We start from the raw sequence: 26,402 nt of genomic DNA, 5'->3' as shown, positions 1-26,402 counted from the left end.
GAATAGGCTGCCTTGCTCTCAGTTGTTCTTCTGCCAATAAGTGAAGATGTTTGCATTCAAGTCTGCTTCTTTGCGTTCTGCTGTTTGATTTGCTGTAGAAGACAGTACCTCTACCATTGGGATGCTGTACCTTTCTTAGTGATGTGTTTTAATTGCTTTATATGGTGCATCTAATTTAATTCTGTTTTGATAGATGATCTAGTTTTGTGTTTTAATTGTGTGCCTTTATCTGATATTATTGTGAGTAGCCTTGGATTCATTTTTTGGGAGAAAGATGAAATAGAAATCAAATAATGAAATGCTTACCAGACCCATCTTTCTAGCAGACTACTTTTGAAAATAGGATGCTGGATTAGACCAGATTTTTAGCTAAGATTTAGTGGTGTATTTTTGTATCCACTGCTAGCAGAATTGAGATTTTTTTCCTTCCTTTCTTATTGCAGCCCTCCAATTGGTTTTAGGGTGCAAAGAAGAGAGCATGCAAGAGTAAGAGGCCAACAATTCTGGGGAAAGCCACAGGATTCAGTAGAAGTGTTGCTGAATTTAATGGAAATAGCAGTAGTTCAGACCCTCAGTACTAATTTTAAATAATTTTAAAAATCCTGAAATGTACAAATGCTTTGGTTCATATACATTCTGGATTAAATTGGGGGAAAATAATAGTCTAATAAGTGCTTCAGTTTCATGTTTAGTACAAGTTTTTAAGATTGGAGGAAGAAGTCCTCTTACATTCTTGTTCTTAAAATTGATATGGCAGATGTGAGAGGCAACTTGTTCTGATGGCAGGAGATTGTTCCCCACTGCTCCAAGAGATCAAATAGAGAAAAGACACTTGCAGCCTGCTCTCTGGAGAAATCATGAAGCATCAGCAACTTCTTCCCTGACATCAGCAGCGTTGATTAATTTTTTCAGGGTTGTTGCAGCTTCGAAAGAGGCAGCTTTTCTAATTGATTTTCACACAAGAAATAGAATTTCCCCCTGCAAGCCTGCTGTGATGCTTGTATCAATAACCCATTTTTTGGTCTAGAAAGATACAAAGGTCTTTGCTTCTTGGAAGACAGAGCCTAAGTTTAGGTCTAATGCTAAGCCATAGTTAATATAGAAGGGGATCAGCCTGCATGTGATTTTGGTAGGTGTGTGCCCTCACCTCTTTCATTTGCATGAAGAGATCAACAGCTTTACCTTTTGCTTTAGAACTAATCACAGTTCTCCATCATGTTCAGGCTTAAGGAATTGTGGTTTGTTGTAACAGTAGTTTATTTAAAAACAAACAGAATCAAACTGGTTTGGAGATCAGGTTGCCAAATTCATTTCTAGCGAAGTTCTTGCAGACACTACGTTCTGCTGATAGACAAGACCAAAGATTGAAACATATGACCAAAAAGCTCTTAGGGCAAGTGGTGAAGCATTAGGATAAGCATTTCGACCTTTTAGAATGAGAAAATACAGTAATTTCAGAAACCTTTTGGAAACCACCAAGTGAGGGTATCTTGGAGAAGGGACTGCCTTAACCTTTAACACGGTTTACTAACTTCTGAGATTTGGAAATATGGAATCTCCCCTTTGCCTTCTCTTCTCTTGTGGGATTCTTCCTGCCCTTTCCCTGGCCTGGAGAGATGTTGCACAGAGAATCAGTATCTTTGGCTAAATTGAGGTTTCTTTGGCTCTTTGAGAGTGTGATCTGCTCAAACAACTCCAGTATGCACCTGTGTGAAGGTTGAAAGACCTTCTATAACATAGTTCCTTGGACCTCTTTATGGAAAGCTGAATATAATTTCTATAATGGAAACTCAACTCAACAGGTCAAGGGTATGAATTTGCAGGACTTGAACAGGAGGATAGGGAGTCTTGGAGATGTCTCATCTACAAGGTCGCCATTGGTCGAGAGCGACTCGAGGGTTGATAACAATGACAAAAACTACCATATGACAGTCAGGGAAAGTTACCCATTGTTTCCAAATTGGAAACTTTTTGGTAGAGCAAGCCTCCCATTACAGCTTTCCATGAGCCACCAAATCTACAGAGGTTGTTGGTTAAAGCTATCCTGAAAATCTTGAATTGCACAAGGTATTGGATTACCTGTATGTATCTCAAGAAGACAGTCGCTTTTAGAAGCCCAGTGAGTGGCAGGACCTAGCGTGTATGTGTGTGTGTATATATTAAAAATCTCCTGCTGCTTCTGCGGTTGGATTTAGTTCTATAGGATGCTATATGAGGATTGCAGTCAGAGGACTGCATACATATTTCAGGAATCTACTAGTTCTACTAGTGCTATGTATGTTTAAAATGGGAAGCTCCAGATTTTACTTGTTTGGAACTGGTTTATTCTTCCACAAGCTGTGTACATCATTAAAATAACTGTAACTGAATTCTTGCAATAAAGAATGTTAGTTGAGTTGATTCTTCTCCCTCCCTCCCTCATGTTTCCCCCCTAACAGAAGGAATTACTATGGAGGAAACTGGGCAAGTTTTAGTTTCTCTGGATTATTGTCCTGGATAAAAGAGAACAAAGTAAGTTTTATCTCAGCGTTTTGTCATTACTTTATATTGTTTTGTTATGTTTTTGTCTTTCACTTTGCTAGTGTCATTCAGTGAATATTAGCTTATAATTGTTCATAATTTGAACACTTTGAAAACCCATGACTTCATTGGTCTTAGCAGTCTCCACACTGATCTAGATCACCATTGTTGTGTTCACAGCTGTTGTGGTCATCATCTGGTAAAGAATCTCTCTGGATATAGCCCAGGTTGGTCCTCAGATGACAGATATGGATTCTACCATGGCAGCTATACTAGTAGACTTCAACAGCTTGGTAGCACCTATCATGATCTGATGTCCAGTAGATCTCTCCATGCCAGAAGAAAATCTGTAATAATAATGGGTGTACATAAGCATCAAAAACATTAGCAGCAGATCCTTGTATGGCCAAAACAGTGCTATCCATATACAAAGGGAGGATATCAGCAGACCAGAAATACCCTCCAATCTGCAAAAGTTTTTTTAAAAGGGAAAAAAAAACATAAAGAAGGTATAAAAATCCCCCAGCGAGGACTAAGCATATGGATGAGCACAGGACACGGACTATTCCACCATATTCCATCACCGTTGCCTATGTTGGCTGGGGCAACTGTAGAATACTAAAATGTAGAGTACTGTTTGTATATTTTTAGAAGACTTTTAAATACATAAATCTAGTTTCCTTTTTGGTTGTTCATTCAAGGAAAGAGCTGAACCATGTGGGGAAAACACTGCCTGGAAAGAGCTGATCCTTGAAAATGAAGAAGGCATTCCTCTTAACAAAGTAGACCAAACTATTCGAAATGTTGAAGACTTCTGCTATGCCAGGTAACTGCATAGTTGTTTGCACCTAATTTTGTGTGGAGGAAGAGAAGGGACATATTTGCAATGAGAGATGGTTGAAATAACAGTGACATGAGTTTCTTCTGTTATCACCATGATAGTGGTGAGGCTTCTCTTCTCCTCCATTGGATATTGGAGAGAAGAGCCTAGAACACATAACTTCAGCCAAAGTCAGCTTCAGAAATGCTCTGATATAAAACCTGAAAAATGCCCTTTAAAAGTAACTTCAGAATGTAACTGGAAAATGCTACTCATTTGTTTGCCTTTTGCAAATTGTTTGCTTTTTGCAAACAATGTTGTCTTATCTCATTCTAGGTTAAGTTTTAAACATTTTTACAGTGGGAGAGGAGAAATTGTAGAATAGTCACTACACCAACAATGTGATTTTGTTCCTGCTTGTTATGTTAGTTTTCAAATGTGCTTTACCAGAAATGTAGCTTGTTACAGACAGCTGTGTTACTTACAATTCATTACTTCTAAGCTCTGTAAATTTATCTAAGTTGTTAGCCCATCGCTACATATTGTGGTAACATATTCCTTACTTGAACTGTGTTGTATGGACATCTATATTTTCATTTGTCATTTATGAAGCTCCTATCCCTCATCCTCATCGGATGATGATAATTATAATAAGAGGAAGAAAACCTGTCTGTATCCACTTTCTCCCTATCACACGTAGGCTAGCATCCTCTGAGTGACCTTTACATGCATAAGTCCCTTTTTAGGACTGGGCACACCAGGCTATGCACTGGCTTTTACACCCTCTCCAGAAACCTTCCACCAGCCAGCAGCTGTTAAATCCGGTTTCCATGAAGATCTGGCTGGTCTGGGCTCCTGGGGGAAGGAAAAGGAGATGTATCCTCATTTCTTCCCCTTTCTGCTGATGGTGTTGATACCAGCTGCTTCTCTGTGGTCTGAATCACCTCTTTCCTCCTCCTTCTCACCAGCAAGCATCAGCACCGGGGTCCCTTCATCCTCTTGACAGCTATCAGGAGGTGGGAGGATGTAGAGCTTCAAATGGGGAACTATACACAATGTAGGATCTGCTCTTTTATACTCTTCTGTCATGTTTCTTTCTTACCCCTCTTTAAAACAAACAGTTTTGAACATTCTAATCTTTTCTTCTTAGGGATTTTTTCCCAGTCCCTTGATAATTTTGGTTGCCCGTTTTTTGCACCTTCCTCAGCTCTACAGCAGCACCCTTCAAACCTTGACTTGGCTGTTTCATCTGAACCAGCACTTTGCCTTGAAAGAATATTATTTGAATTACGTTTTTAGTATATCTTGACTTCAGAGAATCTAGAATTGGAATTGACCGCAAGGGCCACCCAGTCCAACCCCTTACATTGCAGGAATACACAGCCCCCTTCCTCACTGCCATTCCCTTCACCTTGTATGTCTTTTTACATTTTATACTGAGGGCAGGGAACTGTCAAATTAACAATCTGTAAGCCACTCTGAGAGCCTTTGTGGTGGAAGTGTGGGTACAAATACTCTAAATAAATAAATAAATTTAAGAGTAGTTCTTTTAAGCAACTAAATGTTCAAGCAAGAGCTCATCCCAGGTCTTTCTATGGTCTATACTTTCAGTTCATTTTTTTGCCATTGTTGTTTGACTTCCCTGAACTTCTATGAAGTTGCCATGAAACATTTATTTTGAGAGTATAAAAACAGCTGGGTAGCAGTGGTAATATAGTGTGCAAAGCTGAAATGAATGGCCACAGAACAAAGTGCATCCATCAAAGGGGAAGAATACCATCTCCGCAACAAGCGGTATTGAAAAAAAGGCAAATGGCTGAAAAATAAATAGTGAACACCTGTGCTGCATAAATTAACCAGCTGCTTGGCAATTTTTCTTTTGACCTATCGGAAGGGGTGGTTGTTACGAGGCATTAATAAGACGCATTGGCTTTGAGAGATTCTTTTGTTAGTACCATTAATTAATGAATGACGCTAGATAATGTTCAGAATTTACACCACAATTTGTGCTGCAGATGTATTCTTTTTGCGAATTAGTATTACCAAAAGAGACGCAGGGAAAAAATATCCCTGCCTGCACAAAGATTTAAACTTGAGTGATTCTCCCCCCCCCCCTTCTTACTCTAGTTTTTATAGTCACAGTTGTTCTATTTAAAATTGATGTTTTGTGCAAGATATATTCTGGAGGTTGTTAAAAGTGGCTTGGAATATCTCAGTTTAATAGTCTAAATTCAGAAGGATTAGCTGGATTTTTCCCCCTTTGGTCCATTGAAATTGGTATTTTAAAATATTAGCTGTAAAGATACACAGTTAATTTTTCATATTACTGTGATCCTGTAGAGAAAGGTCTTGATACAAGAGAAATAAGTCCTATTGATTTCAGTAGAAGTTATTAATGGAAGCACGCTTAGCATTCCATCTTAATGATGTTTCAGTGCTTCCCATGAACTAATTTAGTGGTATCTAGCTTCATATTCTTTTCAGAGGATGTTGAAATACTAATGCAAACATCCCTCACCAATGGCAAGCCTGTTTAGGACTGTAGGGCAACATCTGGAGGTCCTCTAGCTCTGGATGGGAATGGTAGATTTAGGTCTTGGGGCCTGGGTTCAATCCTCTGTTTACCATAAAGCCCACTGCTTGACCTTGGGGCTATCCCTTTACCCAACCTGCCTCACAACATTTTTGTTCATGGTTCATGTCAAGGAGGTGTGCACAAAGTGACACTTATATATCATGGGTAGGAATCTTATAGTCTTCCAGAGGTTGTTGTACCACAACTCCCAACAGCCTTAGCACTAGCATAGCCAGTGATGAGGAAACCTGTGGAGGGCAGCATGAGTCCCACTTCTGCCATACCATAGCAGTGATATTAGAGCAATATTGACTCTCTTTAAGGAGAATAGCATTCTAATTTTTTTCATGCACACATGCGTTTTGGAAAGGATGGGAGAAATTCCTTCTTTTTTTATATTGGGAGGCTTCAAACGAGTCCAGCAATGGCTTCTCCTACTGCTTCACCTGTGCGTAATATGCATGTGTGGTGGTTCTTAAACTCACAGCGGTGTGATCCAGTTCTCCACACCTTCACTCTTACACTGCATTTAAAAATGTCCACCTGATCATAGTGTTGACTTGATAATACAAAGCTGCTAGCTCCAATATTTTGTTATCACAGTGTTATCTCCATATTGGCGAAGGTTCAGTTCCAGCTCCCCTCCATGGATGCCAAAAAAACACGGACGTTTGTACTCCACCTTTTTCAGTGATAGTAATGTGAATGTGCCGCCAGTGAAGCATGCACATTCATATCACCACTATAGAATAATACAGGACACAGTTGTCCATAGGTGGCGGTTGACTTCTGGGATGGGAAGCTCGTGAATTGTTAAGGCCCACAGTAGTACCTTTGGTTGATAAAATATGGATTTGACCAGAGGCAAGCAATGATACAACCTTTATTTTGCCCTAGCCCATGCAGAGGTCTCTCTGGTAAATACAGTCGGGCTACTAATTACATCAGAGATGGACATAAGAGGACCTGAAAATGAAGTCACTTTTATTGCTAGCAGTGAAGGGAATTCTGCCTTTTATAATGATAGCTACTGAACTTTTACTGCTGTTTCATTTCAGATCACCTTTGAAATCACAGTTCATTAGTTGTCAGCTAAGCTTAAAACATTTGCTTGGAGGATTAATGGCTATCTGGTTAAGAGATAAAAAGATAATGCAAAATTGTTGCCCGAACTCCTCTTCCCCGCCCCCATTAATAATGACACTGATTTGATTCATCTCTGTTGGTAGCATAAACTGAAAACCCTAGTTCAAAGTATTAGTTGTAGAGGTAGGTTTCATTGAAGTTGAAGATGAAAAAGAAAGATGAGCTTAAAGGTGGAGTGCAGCCTTAGAGAGAGAATGTTAAGGATTTTGCCATTAAGGAAAAAGGAAGATGCCCAAGACTTGTTACATGTGCTGACCTCGCTCTTTCAACCTGCTTTACCTTTATCATGACAGGTAGTCAGAGGATTAATGGGCACAACAGCAAGATTTAAAGCATGCCTTCATTAAGTTTCATTTGAAGGCCATGGATGGGGCCAATGAAGATGAAAATATATTGTGCTTTTCTCTCTGATTACTTAAAAAAACCTTTCTAATTATATTTTAATATCTTGCCTTTTTGCTCATTTCACAACCCCTCCTGTCCATAGTTCGTACAAGGCAGTATTCTTCCGTTGTATGAACAAGTAGTTCTTTCACTAAAGCCCTGTTGTGTCTTAACATTTTGTTGTTGACAAACCCTTCTTACCTGAGTTGTTTGTGAATATTCCAATTGCAATGGTTCATCTGATTAGTGACTTGGAGTGGGCTTTACATGTGGATAGCCAGTTTTCATTGTTACATACATATACACTGTGTTTATATTGATAAGGCAAGGTCAGCATATCATTTACAGTATTTTGAAAATTGGCTGAAGTGTCTAATAAGCTGGAAGTTTTTGGGCACTAATTTTCTCTGTCCTTCTCTTCTAAAAATCAGTCAGGATTCATCTGAAGATGTGGAAGAAGCTGGTGCATTGCCAAAAATGTCTGCCTTGGTTATTTCTGCTTCTAGTGAGGTTGTGGAGGAAGTCTCTGCTACATTGGATGATGACAAGGAGACTCTTCCTTCTGAGGATCATTCATTGGAGGCTAAAGGTGAAGAAACATACTCCAAAAGCGTTGCACAGTATGATCCACACTGTACAGCTGACAAAGATAGTGTAGAAGAAACCTCACCAGGAGAGAAATGCTGTGACAGTGCAACACCTGGTCAGTTGGTGTCGGAAACAGAAAACAGTGAATCTGCATCTATGACTGAAACATCAGTTGAACCAAGGAAAATTACTTATTCCCAAATTGTTAAAGAAGGGAGACGATTTAATATTGATTTAATTTCCAAGGTAGGAAGTTCCTTTACTTTTTTGAAAGCATCTATTTGTTCCATTTAAAAATCACTTTGGAAACTTTGAAGGCTAAACAAGATAATTATGATAATAGTAGGACTCTATATATTGCTCTGTAAAGGGCATTGGTCAGTTTACAAAAGAATATTTTGCAGTTCTTTAAGGATATGCCCATTTTTAAAAACAATGAGACAAGGCAAAAATATCAGAACATTTTGTTCTTTGGCCCTATCACCAGTCTTAAGTCTTTAACAAGATGGTTCTTGAGCCTTCCCTTTGAAAACAATGCTTTTCATAATCATGGTTTAAGGATTGGGGGGGGGGGGGTTAGATGCTTGTCTTACTTTGTTTTTTTAAATATATTTAAGAATACCATTCTACAGTTGTTCGTTTTAGAGTGATGTTTTTCTAAAGAACTGGAAAAGTGACGGCCAAAGGGGTTATAATTGGGAAAACCAGTACAACATGGTACATAGGATGAGAAATATTATGGTGGCATGTTTTCTGTATGAAGCTGGATAGAGTTACAAATACATTGGACCCTTGTTATACATTGGGGTTTGGTTCCAAGATCCCCCGTGGATAACAAAATCTGTGGATGCTCAAGTCCCATTAAATATAATGACATAGCAAAATGATGTTCCTTATTTTAAAAAAATGGAAAATCAAAGTCTGATATTTGAAATTTATACTTTTTTGGGAACATTTTCAAACTGTGGATGCTTGAATCCGTGTATAATAAATCAGGGCCGACTGTATATAGCTAGTATAGTATATACGGTAGCAGTAGTAAGCGGTAGCTAAGATCCAGAGTTCTGTCTGAGCAGAGAGGCTTTGAGTTTGAATTTCCCACAGAGGGAACTTGGTGGCTCAGCAGTTAAGATGCCAACTCTGACGATTGCAAGGTTGGCAGGTCAGCAGTTCGAGACTCAAGCACCATGTGATGGAGTGATCTCCCATCACTAGCCCCAGCTTCTGCCAACCCAGCCGTTCGAAAGCACAAGAAGGCTTTGTCTCAGTCCTGCCACCATCACAGACTCCACAGGAAATTGGCAGATTTTGGAGAGGAGGTAGGGGGGTGACATGCTTCTAGCATGAGAAAAGTCCTAACTTTGTCAAAGTAAATGGAGCTCTTTGTGGTTCTGCATCTCTAGCTAGTTTTGATCTATCATACCCTGTGAGTTCCCCACTCTAGAACAGGACAGGACACAGCTGTGCTCTGATGGACAAACACACCTGTCTCCTCCTAATCCTTGCAAAGTTATATTCTCTTGGCTGCAAAGACTTTGAGAATGATGGCATCGCATAAGTAACTTTCTCCAGTGGAGCATTGCTTTTTAAAGTTAGGTCATCCATCTTGTGCTGTGGGTTTTACATTCATGTCCTTCTAAGAATGTGTAATAAATTTGTAGCTTATACAAAGTGAGGAAAGGTGTTAGAAGATTAAATTTTATGGTTTCAACTTGTAACCATTGTGAGCACTCTGCTTTCTGGGATATTGGGGAAAAAAATAAGGGCAGTAGTTAAGTCTGGGGACTGAAAAATAGAGCACTTGTTGGACACGTATAAAGGATATTTTGGAAATAGTACATCCAAGTCTGAAATCTCTGGAAAGCATTGCATATATGTACTGCTGCAAGGAGCAGTACATTCCTCTTTCATTGGATAGTTTTATAGAGCTCCCACAAGAATCTTCATAAACCTCCTTATCAAATTTGGTTCCAAGATATATTTTAGCTCTCGCCAGAGTGTCTTCTTTGCCTCTGTGTAATTCATTTTGAAAATGTATTAAGCCTAGAGTGCTCTTTCTCTGTGATGAAGGACCTTGAGACTTCATCTCCTAGAAGTCCTAGAACACCAACCAGCATAGTCAGTGATAAGGGGCTGTAGGAGTTATAGTAAACTCTTCTCATCCATGTGGGTTTAGTTCTGGGCCCATAGATGGGTGGGAAAAATGCAGATGGTGGTGACCTAGATTATTAGTTGGGTGGTGACATTCCTTTATTAAGCCATCTGTGTGCATATGCTGCTATTGAATAATATGGGGCATAATGTGCTGCAGGTCATCAAATATGTGAATTGCTTGCATAATCCAAAATAGCTAGAGGGCCAGAGATTTCTTACCTATATTTTCAGGTTTCCATGATCCTTACTTGCAGCTGGACTGAACTGGCATGTTTTACTGTCTTTCTTGATTTCTCTTTGGTACATGGCCCAGCTACATATGCTCCTTCCAGTTTCATGCTGTATCCCTTCCCGATAATGAAGTGGTTTTCTAGACCAGCACTTCCTAAAGTTGCCTGAAGGAAATGCTCTGCTGCTAGAAGTGCTTGATGCTTATGCATCTGTGAAAGGAGGATTTGGAGCATCCTTTTTTTTTTTTGTATGGAGGGACTGGATATGAAGTCAATGGCTGCATATCTTCACTGACTGCATGCCTACTATCTGTTATCACAATAAATGTAAGGCTGTCAAAATGTGTGCCTATCTGGCAATTTGTCTTAGTTTTTTTGGTTTTTAAAATTTTCCTGGCTGAGTTTTGACTGGAACCTAGTATGCATGACCTTCCATGTTCTTCTTTCTAGCATCTCCATCATTCTCTTAGCTTCTGTTTGCTTTGCTCATTGGCCAGAAATAATGAGAAAAGGTGTCTAAAAATAAAGGTCTTCTAATCTTGTTTAATATTTACTTATATCACAGCCTTTTACGTTGGGGCATAAGGTGATTTACAACACTTTAAAACATCTTAATAAAACAAAGCAAGTTATAAATACCAAGTTACCTGTTAATTTAAAATGTCATAAACACATTTTTAAAAGCAGCTAAAAATCCAGCACCTCCATTTAAACCCAGTTAGTTACTGAAGGCCTACCTGAATTGAAAGGTGTTTGCCTGATGGTGGAAAGACAACAAGAAGGGGACTAGTCTAACTTCCCCAGGAAGGGTACTAAGTACCTTCCAACCACTAGTATTCCATTTTTCTTTTCTAACGGTACCCCTACATTCTACAGATATTGACATTGTTCAGTCTTCCATGGGCTGTTTACCAGGGTATTAACTTACTAAAGATTTTTCAGTTAAGATTTTAGTAAACCTCAGACTTCTTCCAAATATGTGAACAGTCTTCTCTTGGTTTTGATGGTCCTGTTTTGGCTAATCTGCATGCACTCCCCACCATATTTCATTATTAGAAGGAGCAAGATGTAGGAATAGCATTGCTGTTATCAGTTAAATGACACATATGCAAAGTACTTTGCAGTCTTGAAGGTGTGTTGCTTGCCAAAAAAGCTATCAAGGAAGAAAAAATGTTAATTATAAGTAAGATAAAATATAGATATGTGTTTTTCTTTTGTACAGTTACTGTATTCTCGAGGATTGTTGATCGACCTCCTGATTAAGTCAAATGTTAGTCGATATGCTGAGTTCAAAAATGTCACCCGGATACTTGCTTTTCGAGAAGGGAGAGTGGAACAGGTACTCCAGTGGACTGAACTGCACAAGTTGAGCTTGTGACCCATCTGAAAGAGCAAACATTTTGTGCAAATGTTGGTTTGCTTTCTTCCCATTTGTATATTTGCAGAGTCTTCTTTCATTCCTGAGTGCAGTGATAGCATTAGGTAGCTTTTCAACATTTATAAATTGTGGCACTATTTATACTACCTTGTAGGTAATGGGCTCGATTGAACATAATGAGCAGACTGTGGTTTTTCTTCTTTGTCAAATTCAATACAAAATGAGATTCTGTGGTGCTTTTGAGCAAGATGCTATTAGTAGGATGTCTTTTTCAAACGAACCCCTTTCTTTTCTACTCACTTTCCCCTTTGGGCTTAATTAGAACAACTGCCCTGAGGGAGAGCGAACTTTAAACAGAGGATACTGTCCCATATCCTTATTTTTGCTATTGCTTGCTTACATGGGAATGGCAAGTGAACAGATAGCGACATGAACTGTAGCAAGTGCCCATCATTGTTGACCCCCTGATGAAAGGCAAAGGCCCAAAGCAGTCTCAGTCTCTCTCTTGGGCATCCAGTTCTTCCCTTGCTCAGGCAAGTATTTTGCTTGCCTCTGCTTCCAGATTTGTTTTTGCCCTTTAAACCACAGTTTGAAACGGGTTCAAATTCTGGTTGTAAGGGCAAGAGTATACTATAATTTATTCTTTCAGATCCAATGTGGTTGGATCTTGAAATAAGTAAAGCAGTGCAGAACAGCCTGCTCTGAGGTGGCAGATTTTGACTGCATACCTTAGCCAGCATGGCATGAAATGAGGAAAAGGTGCATCTGATGATGTAATGTCATGTGGCAACAGGGTTCCAGCCGAAGTATATAGTCAGCAGAGGTTTTACATGTATTGATGTGAGAACAGGGAGATAAGAAAAGGTAAAGTAAAATAGAAGACAAGAGTTGATGTCCTGAAGGACAGTTGTCTATCCTTGAGCAAGGCCAATTAAAACTGAAGCTCCACTATAGCATCCAAGATCAAGCAATTGTCAATAAGAATAGTATATGAATAGCTTATTATGTGGGAGGGGGAAAGGCCAAAAGGAGACAAATGTGACTATTTTAATGATGCCTCAGGGCAGAGAAATGGGAAATTTTGTATTGATTTTAAACTTGGGAAGTTCACAGGGGCAGCGAAAGGTCTGAAAGATGTTCTTTGGTAGTGAAAGCCTTGAAGAGTGGAGGCTCCATCCAATTACTCAAAATCTGTGTAGTTTAATTAGCCCTTGAAGATGCTGAATTCACTCTCACTTAGTCCATCCAGTAAGGGAGTGCTTGTGTTACCCACGTGTGCAGAGTATACTATGGATTTTTAAAAGTCTGATATCTTGAGAAGACTCTGAATTAGCTAACATGAATATAATATACTGTTGACTGGTAATGTCTGAGAATCTAGATTTACCATTCTCTCCCCAAGCGCCTTTCCTTTCTGGTGCAAATTTCCAACCATCTTTTGTAGCTGCAGTTAAAAGTTCATTGTAGATTGGATCTAGTCATTTCCTTATGTACAGTCTTTGAATCCAAATCCCTTGGCCATGATTTAATGCTAACTGGTGTTTCTTAGGATTAAAAGTTGAGGAGCAAAACCTTGTGAGAGAGAATTGATGACACTGGTACCAGTAAAATGGGAAGCTTGAATATAGTTGAATAATCCCATGGTCTGTTCTTTGATATTCTCTCAAACAGTTTGAAAAATCCCATTTTAAATTACCTGAAATGAAGTATCTTTTAAAAAGTAACAGACACACACCTACATTCTGTGAAACAGACAAATGACCATCCCCCTACCTATTTGGATTGATTGATGAGGACATCCAAACTTTGTTGCAGGTGCCATGTTCCAGAGCTGATGTCTTCAATAGCAAACAATTGACAATGGTGGAAAAGAGAATGCTGATGAGATTTCTGACATTTTGCCTAGATTTTGAACAGCATCCTGATGAATATCAAGGTTTGTATCTCTTATTAAATAGCAGAATCCCATATTTTGCGTGTCCTTTCCTTTGATGATAATAATAATAATAATAATAATAATAATTTGTTTTATTTATATACCACTATTCCAGAGATCATAGCGGTGAACAGCAAGTAAGCTAATTAGCAAGTAAGCTAATTTGCCCCCAACAGTCTGGGTACTCATTTTAGCTCCCTCCTCGGAAGGATGCAAGCCTGAGTCGAGCTTGGGCCCTTTTGCTGGTCTTGAACTTGCAACCTTGTGGTTTTGAGTGTGGCTGCAGTACAGGCATTTAACCACTGCGCCACCAGGGCTCCTTTTATGATAACACTGATTTCATTGTTAAATTTTGATGTCTTTGTCTGGAGAATTTCTTTAGATGTTCTTTAGAACTTCGTGGCTGAAAACCCTTAGAGAATGGTTTGGCTTTAGTACAGATATCTTTGCGTGGAGAAGCCACTTCCTAAGAAAGACTTCCCATTCACTTTAAACAGTATCACATGTGGAGCTGTTCTGGCCATTCAGACTGATAGGTGAAGCCTTTGGACATTTATGAGTTCTGTAGGTGTGTGCATAGATTCTAAGCCTTAGAGCAAGGATGGACCACAGATAATTTTGGAGAGCAGCTCCTATTATCTCCCATGTTGGTTCTGGTGGTTTAGGCTACTGGGAGTTGTAGGTCAAAAAACATCTGAATGGGAATAATTGTACATCCTTACCTTGCAGTGGGCAAGATGAGGATCTACGTCACCCTGCTGTCTGATAGAGTAGAGAGAGAGATGCCTGAAGCCTAAAATCTGATTAACACTATCCTTGACATGTTCTCGCATGACTGTGTCTTTCCGGTTTTCACATTTTGGGTTTCTAAATTAATTGGTTGGCAGGTGTTGTTTTTTAAATGGATATTTATCTGTAATTACTAAGTCATGATTTTTCTTCCCTGAAAAACAGCTCAGAGGGAGTGTAAATTTTCAGACTATTTAAAAACCCAGAAACTGACTCCCAACTTGCAACACTTCATCTTGCATTCCATCGCAATGGTCTCAGAGGACACTTGCAACACCATAGATGGACTGAAGGCAACCCAGAAGTTCCTGCAGTGCCTTGGCCGTTATGGCAATACACCCTTCTTATTTCCTTTGTATGGCCAAGGGGAGATTCCACAGTGCTTTTGCCGGTAAGCAGAGACTATTGCTATCATTGTGGTGGTAGTAAGCAGAGACTATCACTATTGTTGTTGTTGTTATTTATGCAGCTGCTGATATTGATAGCACTCAGCTGGGAATACTGAGTAATCTGATGGGATTTTTTAAAACATGCAGTCATTTTCATGTTATTTTTGGCAGTGGAAAATTGAAAGAGGTGAATAGTGATGGTGGCAATAGCAGAGTTCCTTCAATGGGTACCAGGTTGCTACTAGTTATATTATTATTTTATTTTTAGCATTTATACCTTACTGTTTAGCCAAAAAGCTTCCAACAGCAGCTTACAAATTATTAATTTGACAGTTCCATGCCCTTGATCTTACAATCGGAAAAGGCAGGACACATAAGAAAAGGGGGTATGGTACTGGGGGATGATGGGATTGAGAGCAGCAGAAGCTAGCTACTCTTCTTTCCTTCAGAGGCCACAATGGTGGCAACTGGAATGGAGAGGGGTTCTCTCAACAGCCAATGGTGTCAAGGCATGATGAATCTGTGCCTGACTTGCTCTGTTTTCCCTGAGAGGCCACAGCAATGGCAATTGGAATAGGCAGACCATGTCTCAGCAGCCACTGGGGCCAAGGCATGTTGGGGCTGTGCCTGGCTGCTCAGAGGCATTAGCAGTGTCAGTTGGAATGAAAGGAGGATGTTACCAAGATAGGATGGAGCTACTATTCTAGCTGCTCCACATTAGAGAGATACACCATGGAGCAGGGGTAGGCAACCTTTTTGAGCTGGGGGCCGGGTTGCTGTCCCTCAGACAACTGGGGGGTCAAAGCCAATAAATAAATAATTAAATATTTTTTTTAAAAAAAATTAAATATATAAATAAACCAGGACAAATGTAGGACAAAATTTTCAAAGGGAAGACCCTTTTTTTAAAAAAAAATGGAGGACACACGAAAAAAATTGCTGATTTTTTAAAAAATGTTAATATAAATGCATGTTTCTGAGGCTTCTAAAGACAATTGCCCCCCAAAGGCCCCGGCGGCAATCGGCGGCAGGACCGGGCTGGGGCCGGTCCCAAGGCCTTGCCGGGCCGCATCCGGCCCGCGGGCCGCAGGTTGCCTACCCCTGCCATGGAGGAACATGTTGGGCAGTTACAGCAGTGGCTGCCATGTGCTCATTGGAGTGCCAGAAATGGGGCTTAGGGATAGCTAAAGTAGACCCTTATCAAGCAGCTCAAGAATGCCAGCAACTGAGAACAGATGTAGCAAGAAGAAAATAATTACAAATTAAATCTAGTTAAGATTAACGGCTTTATGCTAAAACTAACACTGCTGCAAACACTCTCTCACTATGTGCCCCACAAAGTTAGGAGATAGCTGCTTCCTTCTTTTAAAGATTCTAACTTTTACTCATCTTATATTCTGAATGTAGGACTTTGTTTGCCCCTTTGTGTATTGTTTTTGCTGAGAAGTGTTTTAAGACTTCTGGGAATATTGTTCAGTCAGTCTACAAAGTGGTAACATCCCTATCTATATATCATACCCTACAATTTTTATCGCCAGGTTATCAGAATAAGGTGTCACTTGTCCTGTGATTTCTAACCACCTCTTCATATTCTGTTTTAATGTAACCCTCTTAAGCGTTCCTTGCAGTCAGTTACCCTGTGTGTTCTCATCAAGGCTACTGTTATAAATGGCATGCATGCATATTTATGTGAATGATTCAAAGACATTTGTAAGTCATATCTTGCATTCTGAATGAATTCTGCATAAACTCTGCACTGTTCTCTAGAACTATGGCAGTCCCTTGAGTGAATAAGACCAGCCTTTATTTCTAACTAGCCATGAGCAAATTGGCTTTTGTTTTTCTTCTTGCTATATAACTTCCAACACATGAACATTCACATTTTTTTGTATGTGGATGTAACCAGAAAGAGATTTGTGCAACAAAAAAGCAGTGGGCTAAACCCAAGATTAATTATGACCAGGACAAACCCACTAAAACAAATGGGACTTGTAAATCACACCTAAAGTCCCATGGATATCAGTGGATGTATTCTAAGTAGAATTACTATTGGATTTAGCTCGAGCTTGGAAGTAACGTTGTATTTGGGAAATAATGTCTTCTCTCCCTACTCCTTCCATTTTAACATTGCTACTAATGCAGTACTTGGGGGATATAATGAGTAGCATGTATGTATTACTTTAAACGGTCTCCTTTCGGGAGGATGTTACCCATTTGAGGCAGTTTTTCACATATTGACAATAATTTAAAATAATTTGTCAGTTATGTATTGCTAACAAGTTACTAATAAACAATAAATAATACAAAGATAATGTATATATTTTGAAAATAACAGCTAATACTAAGAGCTTTTGGAATAACATTCCAAGCTCTGGATTTACTCCAAAGTAGTTTATTTGGGTGTCTTTTGGTATTTTGCCTTTTAACCTTAGTTGAACCTTTAAAATAGATACAGATATAGATGTATGTAATTGTGTATGTATTTTAACTATAGCCATTTCTATATGGAATGTCTGTTTTGCAAGATCCAGTGAATAGAATTAACTCATTAAAAGTAATTTTATTATTCATTACTTTTTGAATATGTATAAAAGAGATATTACTTAAAACCACTGTCAACATCAGTGACACAAATACTTTTTAAAACACTTTTTACATATTTTTAAAACAATATCTATTTGCTATTGCCAAATAACAGATTAAGAAATAACAAAAGTTATTGTCAAATAAGGTCATTTGGGGGATTTTTTTTTGCCATTTTAAAACGTTATACATTTAAGTAGAAACCCTTTAACAGATGTGTGAATGTTTTTCATGCTTCCATCTATTAAGAACAAGAGTCCTCTATTTTCATACATTTTTGAATTTACAACATGCAGATGTTAATCAACAACTTAATACTAGATGGCCCCATTTAAGCATCATGAAAATCCTGCGATTAAAAGCCATTTTTGCATACCATACACATGAAATGTTGAGGTTAAGCAGGATGCAGAAGACTAGAAGTTCGTAGTGGATTTAGAAAGGTTCATATTACATGTTGAGATCATAGATCTACTTTCCCAAATTTGTACACTTTGAGATAGCAGCCACAGTATGTTGCTTCTTCTTGAGTAGGTTGGGGTAAGGTGTTAGTAACCCATGTTTGTTTATGAGTAGGAGATGAGAGTAATGTAGGCTTGGACCAAGGAGTCAAGGCTTCCAATCCTCATTCAGCTGAGATTTGTAGATCTCCTCCTTAACCTAACCTTCCTTATATGTGAGTTTAAATAAACTAGTTTACTCCCTCCTCTTTTATTTTAATGGAAAGAAACCCTGATCAATATAAATATCAATTTCAGGGTTCTGCCTTTATTGTTTATTGGAAGGCTAATCACTGTGGCAAGCTGTGTTTGATTTTTCCCATAAAAGGGGATGCTTGTGTGAAATTATCAATGAATTCTAAACAAAGCCATTTGAACATGATTGAAAAAACTAATCATTACATCCAAAATAATTGGAATTGGGGGATGACCTAGGTGGCTACATGATCACTCCCAAGTGCCCTTTTCCCACTTAGGCGAGCTCCTTTGGCTCTGTGGCTTACCAGAGAGCTTAGCACAATGACTTGAATGAGACAGTGGTTAAAGTGGCAGTGGAAAACTCATTGGAAATCCAACCAAACTTGAATTGAAAACACTTCGTGACAGAGAATTAATCTTTGCTGCATGTAAACTGCATCTACTCAGTGCTAGCTAGTGCAGCTTTTCCACATGGTCCAGGACTTTTATACCCTCCTCTCCCCAGGGAACGTTATCTCAGAAGCCCCCTGAGACTTGTTTACAGAGCCCCTTGTGAACCACATCACTCACAACCAAATCACTCACATCCAGCTGTTGGGAATACAGCTGTTTAGACTATGCCCTAGAGATAACTAAATAGATTTCTTGGGGAAGTAATATTGACCATGTGCATACTCACACATCCTGGCCAGTTAAGGCAGTCAGGATACCAAGGGAACTGCCATGGGTAGGGCTTTTTTGTAGTGGCACCACAGACTTCCAGAAAGTTTTTTCCGTTTTTTCCGTTCTGCCATCCTTGAGATCTTTTGAGTACTTTTCACTAGCTTTTCCAATAACATACACATACCCTCCAACTTTTGAGTTGTTATGAGAGCTGGAACACATGTGGCCAAACACCATTAGAGTGTGGTCAAGATGGCAAAAATTATTAATGAGGACGAACACAAGCTAGGAGGGGCTGTGGGAGTTTGCATTGGCTAATCTAACTGGGAAAAGGGATATCTTCCTCTTCTCTTCTTCTCTCCTCTGCCAAGTTGTGTACAAACTACTTTTGTACTTTGTACTCAGCTTGCAGCAATGGAAGTAAGATGAGGATGAAGGGGAGAAGTGGAAGAAGGAGAGAGAGACAGGGACTTTTTAAAAGCAGCTGAAAAAGTGAGATGACAGAGAATTAATTGGGACTGTCTCTTCCAAATTAGGACAGTTGGTTGCTATTCATATGTAGGCCAGGCCTTGCAGATTTAAAATCTACTTGAAGCTGCTGAGTTAGATGTTGTCCAATATTGTTCAGTATTTGATATTGTCCAAAAATCTGGATCAAGATGGCTTCTGTATGGTGATCATACCCGGTTTTGTCTTTCATTTTCGCTTGATCCCAGGGAAGGAGATAAATATTCATCAATATGAATTATGTTTGTTTAATTTATGTTCTCCAGAAGCCACCTTGGGTACCATTCTGAGAGAAATGTAGCATATAAATGAAATAAATAAACTTAAAATTAATCTCCATTTTATTCTGTAAATGCGGATAAGAACTTCACTCTTGTGTGACTTCACTAGAAATGCCAGGGATGGTTACCCATAGTTCATAAAGGGGGTCGTGAAACCATGCAAAGCACATTGTTTGCATGGAAAAGTTGCAGTCCATGGCATCTCCAGTTAAAATGTGTGGAGAGAAACTTCTACATGTGCCTGGAGAGTCACTGCCTTTCAGAGTATAATCTGGACTGGCATCAAGTAGCTTCTTATGTTTGCAGCTTTCTAACTTTTGGGTAGCCTTTCATTTTTATACCAGCAAGTCTTTCAGTACAACACTGAAAGAAATTGTTTAATTTAAACATTTCCGGATTGTGTGTGTGTGTTTTATATTGGCATTGGAAGGGAAGGGAAGGGAAGGAGTGGATGGTGTCACTGGGTTTGTCGTTGGTTGCTTTTGTCCTCTCCGCCCTCTCCACCCCCCCCCCCCAGCTTTCTTTCTCTTGAGGAGAGAACCTTTACTTTGGGACAAACATCAGTGAGGTGAGATAATCCATCACTTCTGAGGCCTGTTCTCCAGTGATGGATGGATAGATTGGTAAAGTAACTCAATAATCTTCATTTTTTTTCTCAGGTTATTCACAGATCAGTGAGCGCTGTCGTTAATAAAGCTATGGAATGCTTTTGTGTCCTTGCCCATATTATTTCTCAAGTTTTGACAGGACAAGACTTTTAATTTGAAAATAACCTTTGTGTAGAAGCATTCCTCCTAAGCATACAAAGTCCTTTCGGAGCGTGGCATTTCCCAATCTCTTGTTTAGCAGCTGAATAATTTCTTGCAAAACATCCATTTTGGGATGCTTCGGGGGTTTGTTTTAAAGTAGCCACTGAGTTGGGGAGGAATGCACATACTGCATGCTTGTTTTAAATAAATTGAATGAATGCCCTGGACCTGATCCAGAAGATGATTGCATTGGTTATAGGCCTATTCATGAAATGAGTGCAGGGCTGCAGAAAGAGTTGCAGGGCTGTTTTATTTTTGTTTGGTCCTAAAATGTGAATCAAGAAGGCTGCAGTTCAAACCTGGTCCCTACCGTGAATTTCCTAGATATTACTAGGAAAACCACTTGCTTTCAGCCTCTGTTCCCTTGGCTGTCATTCTTCTTGAAAATCCATAATTTCATTGACGTGGTAGTCCTGCTACTGCAGCAGAATTCAACTACCCCATACACAATTGCCATGGTATGTTTGTAATCTGGTGGATAGTCCTCTGGTAGCAAACATCTCTGCTTAGATAGCCTCATACTTGGACAAAAAGGTAAAGGTAAAGGTAGTCCCTTGACATGAATGTCTAGTAGGGAACAGTGCTCATCTCTGTTACTAAGCCAAAGAGCCAACGCTGTCCAAGGACTGCTTTGGTAGTCATGTGGCCAGCATGACTGCACCGAATGCTGTTACCTTTCCACCAAAGTGGCACCTATTTATTTCCTTGCATTTGCATGCATTTAAACTGCTAGGTTGGCAGAAGCTGGGACTAGTGACAGGAGCTAACCCCATCATTCAGCACTCGGGCTTTAAAGTACCAACTTTTCAATCTTCTGATCGTCAGAATTGGCATCTTAACCACTAAGCCACTGCATTCCTATACTTGGACAACAGACGTGTAATCTGTCACAAGGACTATGCTCAAAGTCTTGCCAGCTTGGTAAAAACTGCCAAATCCTGTGCTCTTCTGGAAGAGCTTTCATGAACCCAGAGTAACTTCCATACATGATGAGGTGGCTGAGTAGGACTTTGTGGAATATCTATAATACAGGGTATCGACAGTGCGGTGAATGATAATACCTTACAATAGATGTCAGTGGCCATGCTGGCTTGAGATGTTAGAAGTCATAATTTTACATATCTAAAGGTCACCATAATGGAGAAGACAGCCTTACGTGGCTGTTGCAAGGATTGTGGCTAGATAATACATGGCCAGTGCTGTACAACGTGCCATACAAATGTTAATGAAGAAGACTACTGTACCTGGTTGTTGCAAGGATTATGGCTAGATTAGTGCATGTCCAGTGCTGTGCAAAATGCCATACAAATGCTAATAAAGATTTCACCTGTCTCACTCAGAGCTAGTTCAGAGGCTTGGATATTTAACATGTTTAATGCTCCTATATTTTAATGCTCATATTACAGTGAGATAGTGTTTTCTAATTGTTGGGACATTAAATGTCTGATAAAGAGACAGCTGCATTCTCCACACACACAAAGTGCTTGGATCCAAGACTATCACATCACAGTTCGGTAGTCCTCCTGTAGCAACAGATGCCGCAACCCCGACGCCTCTTTCCTTCCATGTAACATTACTGTTTTAATTAAAGAAAACAACCAGTTGGAGGAAGTTACTTTTCTGTGAAATGTAATGAAGATTTATTTTAGGGAGTGACCTTCACTGTATTAGCTCCAGCAGTAATCAGTAGAATTAATAGAATAATCAAATTATATACAAACTCATAAATCATTGTGAATGTGCTGTCAAAAGTTCAGCTATTAATGGGCTCCATTGTTTTGCAGCTGTATTTGAAATTGCAGCTGCCGATTCTTTGCTTTGATAGGAATTGAAATGGCATTTAAAGGCTAGAGATGATGGGGGGAAGGGTGGGACTAATAGGCCGAAAATTTTCACAACTGTTAATTTAGCTGTAATGCAGTTTGATGTCAGCAGGGCAAAGTTGAAACGGAGTGCAGAGCAGGCGCGATCTTTCAGCGAAACCTGAATTATTGGCAGAGACAGTAGCTAGTTAATTAGAGGAGTATCAGTTTAAACGTCTGTCGTTTAGGGTTAATAGTATCAGAGTTACCTTGTACCTTGGTTTCCAGCCAAATCATCTCAGATGAACACAAATAATGTAACAGATCAAGGAAAAAATAATCATCTTATTGGCATGATGGCTTTTCATATAGATTTCAGTTTCTTTCCCATCCCATAAAGAACATTTGAAAATGAATTCCAAATGGCATCTTCTATCTGTTTTACAGACTTGTTGTACTTACCTACTGACAAGACACTCAGGGTGGTCTACTGTTTAGTGTAATAGCATGTCTTCAAACAGACACAGAGCTTTGAGAAATTGCATATTTGGGGGCAAGGACTCTCAGAATCCCCTAGCGGCACGGCTGTGCAGGTGAGGGGATTCTGGGAGGGGTTGTCCACAAAAACCCCTTTTCCAAGCGTCAAATAGAAATGATAGAAATAGCAAAATGTATAGGGCTGGAAGCAGAAAATAAGCAAAATCAAGTACTTGTTCTTAGATAATGTTCTATCACAGCTATAATGACCAAGCAGAATGGCCACAAAGAATAGACAGTTCTGGAAGGAGAGGAGTCTTTTGACAGTTGTTCCCATACAGACCAATTTTTTCCTGTCTTGCTCTCTTACTTCATTTAATGTAGACAGGTAAAAAGGACATTCATGGAGGTAGTTCTGGCAGAAGTGGTGGTGGTTGGTCCCAGTGGAGGATACCTTGCTGTCAAACTGACCACTGTGCAGCCAAATCTGTGCGCCATACAACCAACCAACATGACGCTCTATTAGATGTCTTTATTACAGGTGGAGAGCCAAGTAATGGCTACAGGAGTGAAGGGGGATTTTTTTCTTGGACTGCAAGTCCCATCATACCTCAACAGCAGCTATGGCAACCAGACCTGATTGGAGTTGCAATCTAACAGTGTCTGGAGGGCCACAGGTTGCCCGACCCTTAGATTAGAATGGCTTGATAGAAGTAGTAGGAGTTTGGTTAGAGCTTGGGAAAGTTACCTTTTTGGACTGTAGCTCCCAGAGTCCTCATGGTAGGTGGCCTGAGCTGAGGTTGGTCTGGTTACAGAAGCAGTAGCAACTGCTTGCTTAATTTCGATTCTCAGCTTCAGCAACTTGATCTGCTTTCTTTAAAGCCCTGTTGTTAAAAAATTCAAATTAAAAAATACAAGTTCAATTTATTGATTCAGCTGGATGCAGCAGGAAAAAAAATCCTTTCAGACTAATTTAATTGAAAAAGTGGCCATGTGTTGTTTCTCCTGTTGTTGTTAGATCATCATTTGATGTTTTATCCTTCCTGACAAACATTTATCTAATAAATATGTCTGTTTAGCTTGATATGTTGAATTGCAAAGCGCCCTGTCTGCAGTTATGTGAACAAACAAGTCTAATTGATCTGCCTTTGAAAATATTTACTCTTTTTATTTTATTTTCGTTAAGAAAAACATTTGGACTTCCTCTTGGTTTCAATGCTTTTCGATTTCTCTGGTGTTCTCCCTTGCGTATTTCTTCATAGCTCTTAACTCACTGCATTTTTGCATTTGATGACCTTTCTTTAAATTGAGAGAGAACCTTTTATTAAAAACACACACACAAAGGCAACACTCAGGCATCTGCCATTGTCTTTTATCGCTTGTGAATGGATCTGATTTTTGTTGTCAAGCTATAGGCACATGGATGGGGAAGGAGTTGCGTAAGCATACTTTTATCAAGTTGGGAAAGCGTAAAGGCGGCTGGATTTTGGTGCTAAAGAATAGAGCAAAAATATTTATTCTTGCATGGTACCTAGGCTCTTGCAGTACCATGTTTTATATACAAATACTGTGTATATGACTCCACCTGATACATCAAAAGAGGCAGCATTAAAAGGTGCAGAGTGAATAGCAGTTAAATATGAGCAAGGAGAAGATGCTGAGGCCTAATGCTCTGCCTTAAGGTTAGTAGACTCATGCCTGGAGATTTTGTTTCATTTATTCAGTGTATGGAGTTGAAATGACTGCTCAGCTTCATTAAAAAAATAGTACTCCACAAAAATCATAGGGAGCAGAATTTGTCTCTTCTGTTCATGGTAGAGTGTTATACTAGGACTTTGGAAATCCAAGTTTGGGTTCTCCTTTACTGCTGAAGCTCAGTGGCTGACCCTGGGCCTACTGCTATTTCTCAGCCCAATCTACCTCACTGGGTTGTTGTGAGGACAAAAATAGGGGAGGAGAAAACTGCGTACACTGTTTTGAGTTCCTTAGAGGACAAATGGGACAAATAAATAAATAAATGCTGACAGATATTATTTTTGTTGGATCTGACAGGTGCTGTGCTTGGATATATAGTCCCATTCCAGTCCTCTTAACAGGCTGTACTTGAAGTTTAAATACTTGAAGGGATGTCATATTGAGGAGGGAGCCAGCTTGTTTTCTGCTGCTCCAGAGACTAGGACCCGGAGCAATGGATGCAAGCTACAGGAAAAGAGATTCCAGCTCAACATTAGGAGGAACTTCCTGACAGTAAGGGCTGTTTGACAGTGGAACACACTCCTTCCTCGGAGTGTAGTGGGATCTCCTTCCTTAGAGGTGTTTAAGCAGAGGCTGGATGGCCATCTGTCAGGGATGCTTTGATTTAGATTTCCTGCATGGCAGGGGCTTGGACTGGATGGCACTTGCAGTCTCTTCCAACTCTATGATTCTGTGATTCTAAGTCTTCTTTCCGCACCAAAAAGATATGATAACAGCTTCCTTATTCATCTCTGGTGCTGCAGGAGGAATTGGACTGTAGCATTTTTCAAGACAACCAGCTAGAGACCCTATGTGCAAACTAGGCTTTATGATCTATATGACAACTTAATGATTGACTAATATCTGGGACTGTTTATTGTATATATATATATTTAAGTATTGACATCAGACCAGTATTTAAATATACACTAGTGGTCCAAAGTCTGTTACATTATGGCCCCTAAAAGGAAAATGTAGACCTGCCATTAAAACTTTGCACAGATAATATTGCTCAAGTCTTTTCTGATTTGGATACCAAAGTAGATACAGTCCTAGAGGATTTAACCTTGGCCCCTGGTTGTCCAATAATAATGGATTCTTTTCCATTTGTATAGTCCGAGGATGTGGATAGGATCCTGGGAGAAGTGAGAGTCACCACATGTCTATTAGATCCCTGCCCTTCTTGATTTATTAAAAAGGAATGAAGGGAGTTGTCAATACCTCCTTACAACAAGGCAGGTTTCCAACCTGCCTTAAAAAAGAAGTTGTGAGGCCTTTGTTGAAAACAACTTTTCATGGATCCCTGTGTAATGGATAACTATCAGCCAGTGATAGATTTTGGGCAAGGTAATAGCATGTGTGGTTGCCTCCTAACTCCAAGGATTTCTGGATGGAACAAGATTGGTTTGATGCATTTCAGTCTGGTTTGGGGTTTGATTATGCGATGGAGACAGTGTTGGTTTCCTTGGTGGATGACTTACACCATGAACTAGATGGGGAGTATGTTGCTATTGGTTCTGATGGACCTGGTTCTGCGATTTTCAGTACCACTCATCGTATTCATTTGAGCTTCCTTTCTGGGATGAGACTTGAAGGCTCCATTCCTCCCTAAAGAAGAGAACACAGAAGGTAGTGCCTGGGGCCTCTTGTTTGACTCCCTGTTCATTGGTTTGTGGGATCCCTTGGGACTCAGAACTTTTCCTCTTGGTATTTAATATCTTTGTGAAACCACTAGAAGAGGATTTCCAGAAGTTTACGTTTAGGTGTCACCAGTATGCCGATGATACCCAACTGTTTCTCTTTTCCACCTTACTCCAAGAATGCTGATTATGTGTTAAACTGATCTTTGACATCAGTAATAGTTTGGGTAAGGGCAAACAAACTGAAGCTGGATCTAGACAAAACAGATGTAGTCCTGGTCTGTTGATAGGCAGCTCAG

The 26,402-nt window shown here is 39.6% G+C and overlaps 1 protein-coding gene across 2 annotated transcripts in view; it reads left to right on the top strand.

Annotated features, from left to right (window-relative positions):
- CHM (CHM Rab escort protein) overlaps positions 1–26,402 on the top strand; it is a 67,088-nt gene that overhangs the window by 12,938 nt on the left and 27,748 nt on the right. The window contains exons 3-8 of one of the 2 annotated variants that reach the window (XM_089536550.1): positions 2,439–2,511; positions 3,222–3,346; positions 7,877–8,279; positions 11,640–11,756; positions 13,611–13,731; positions 14,686–14,911. In XM_089536550.1, the coding sequence (XP_089392676.1) occupies positions 2,439–2,511; positions 3,222–3,346; positions 7,877–8,279; positions 11,640–11,756; positions 13,611–13,731; positions 14,686–14,911 (1,065 nt within the window). The remainder of the gene's footprint in view (positions 1–2,438; positions 2,512–3,221; positions 3,347–7,876; positions 8,280–11,639; positions 11,757–13,610; positions 13,732–14,685; positions 14,912–26,402) is intronic. The other variant, XM_089536551.1, reaches the window with a different exon arrangement.

The sequence above is a fragment of the Sceloporus occidentalis genome, unplaced genomic scaffold (assembly GCF_023333645.1).
Source record: "Sceloporus occidentalis isolate IW3139 unplaced genomic scaffold, rSceOcc1.0.p SCAF_8, whole genome shotgun sequence".
Classification (NCBI taxonomy): Eukaryota; Metazoa; Chordata; class Lepidosauria; order Squamata; family Phrynosomatidae; genus Sceloporus; species Sceloporus occidentalis.
Note: the sequence above shows the minus strand (reverse complement) of the source record. Positions and strands in the feature narration are given on the sequence as shown.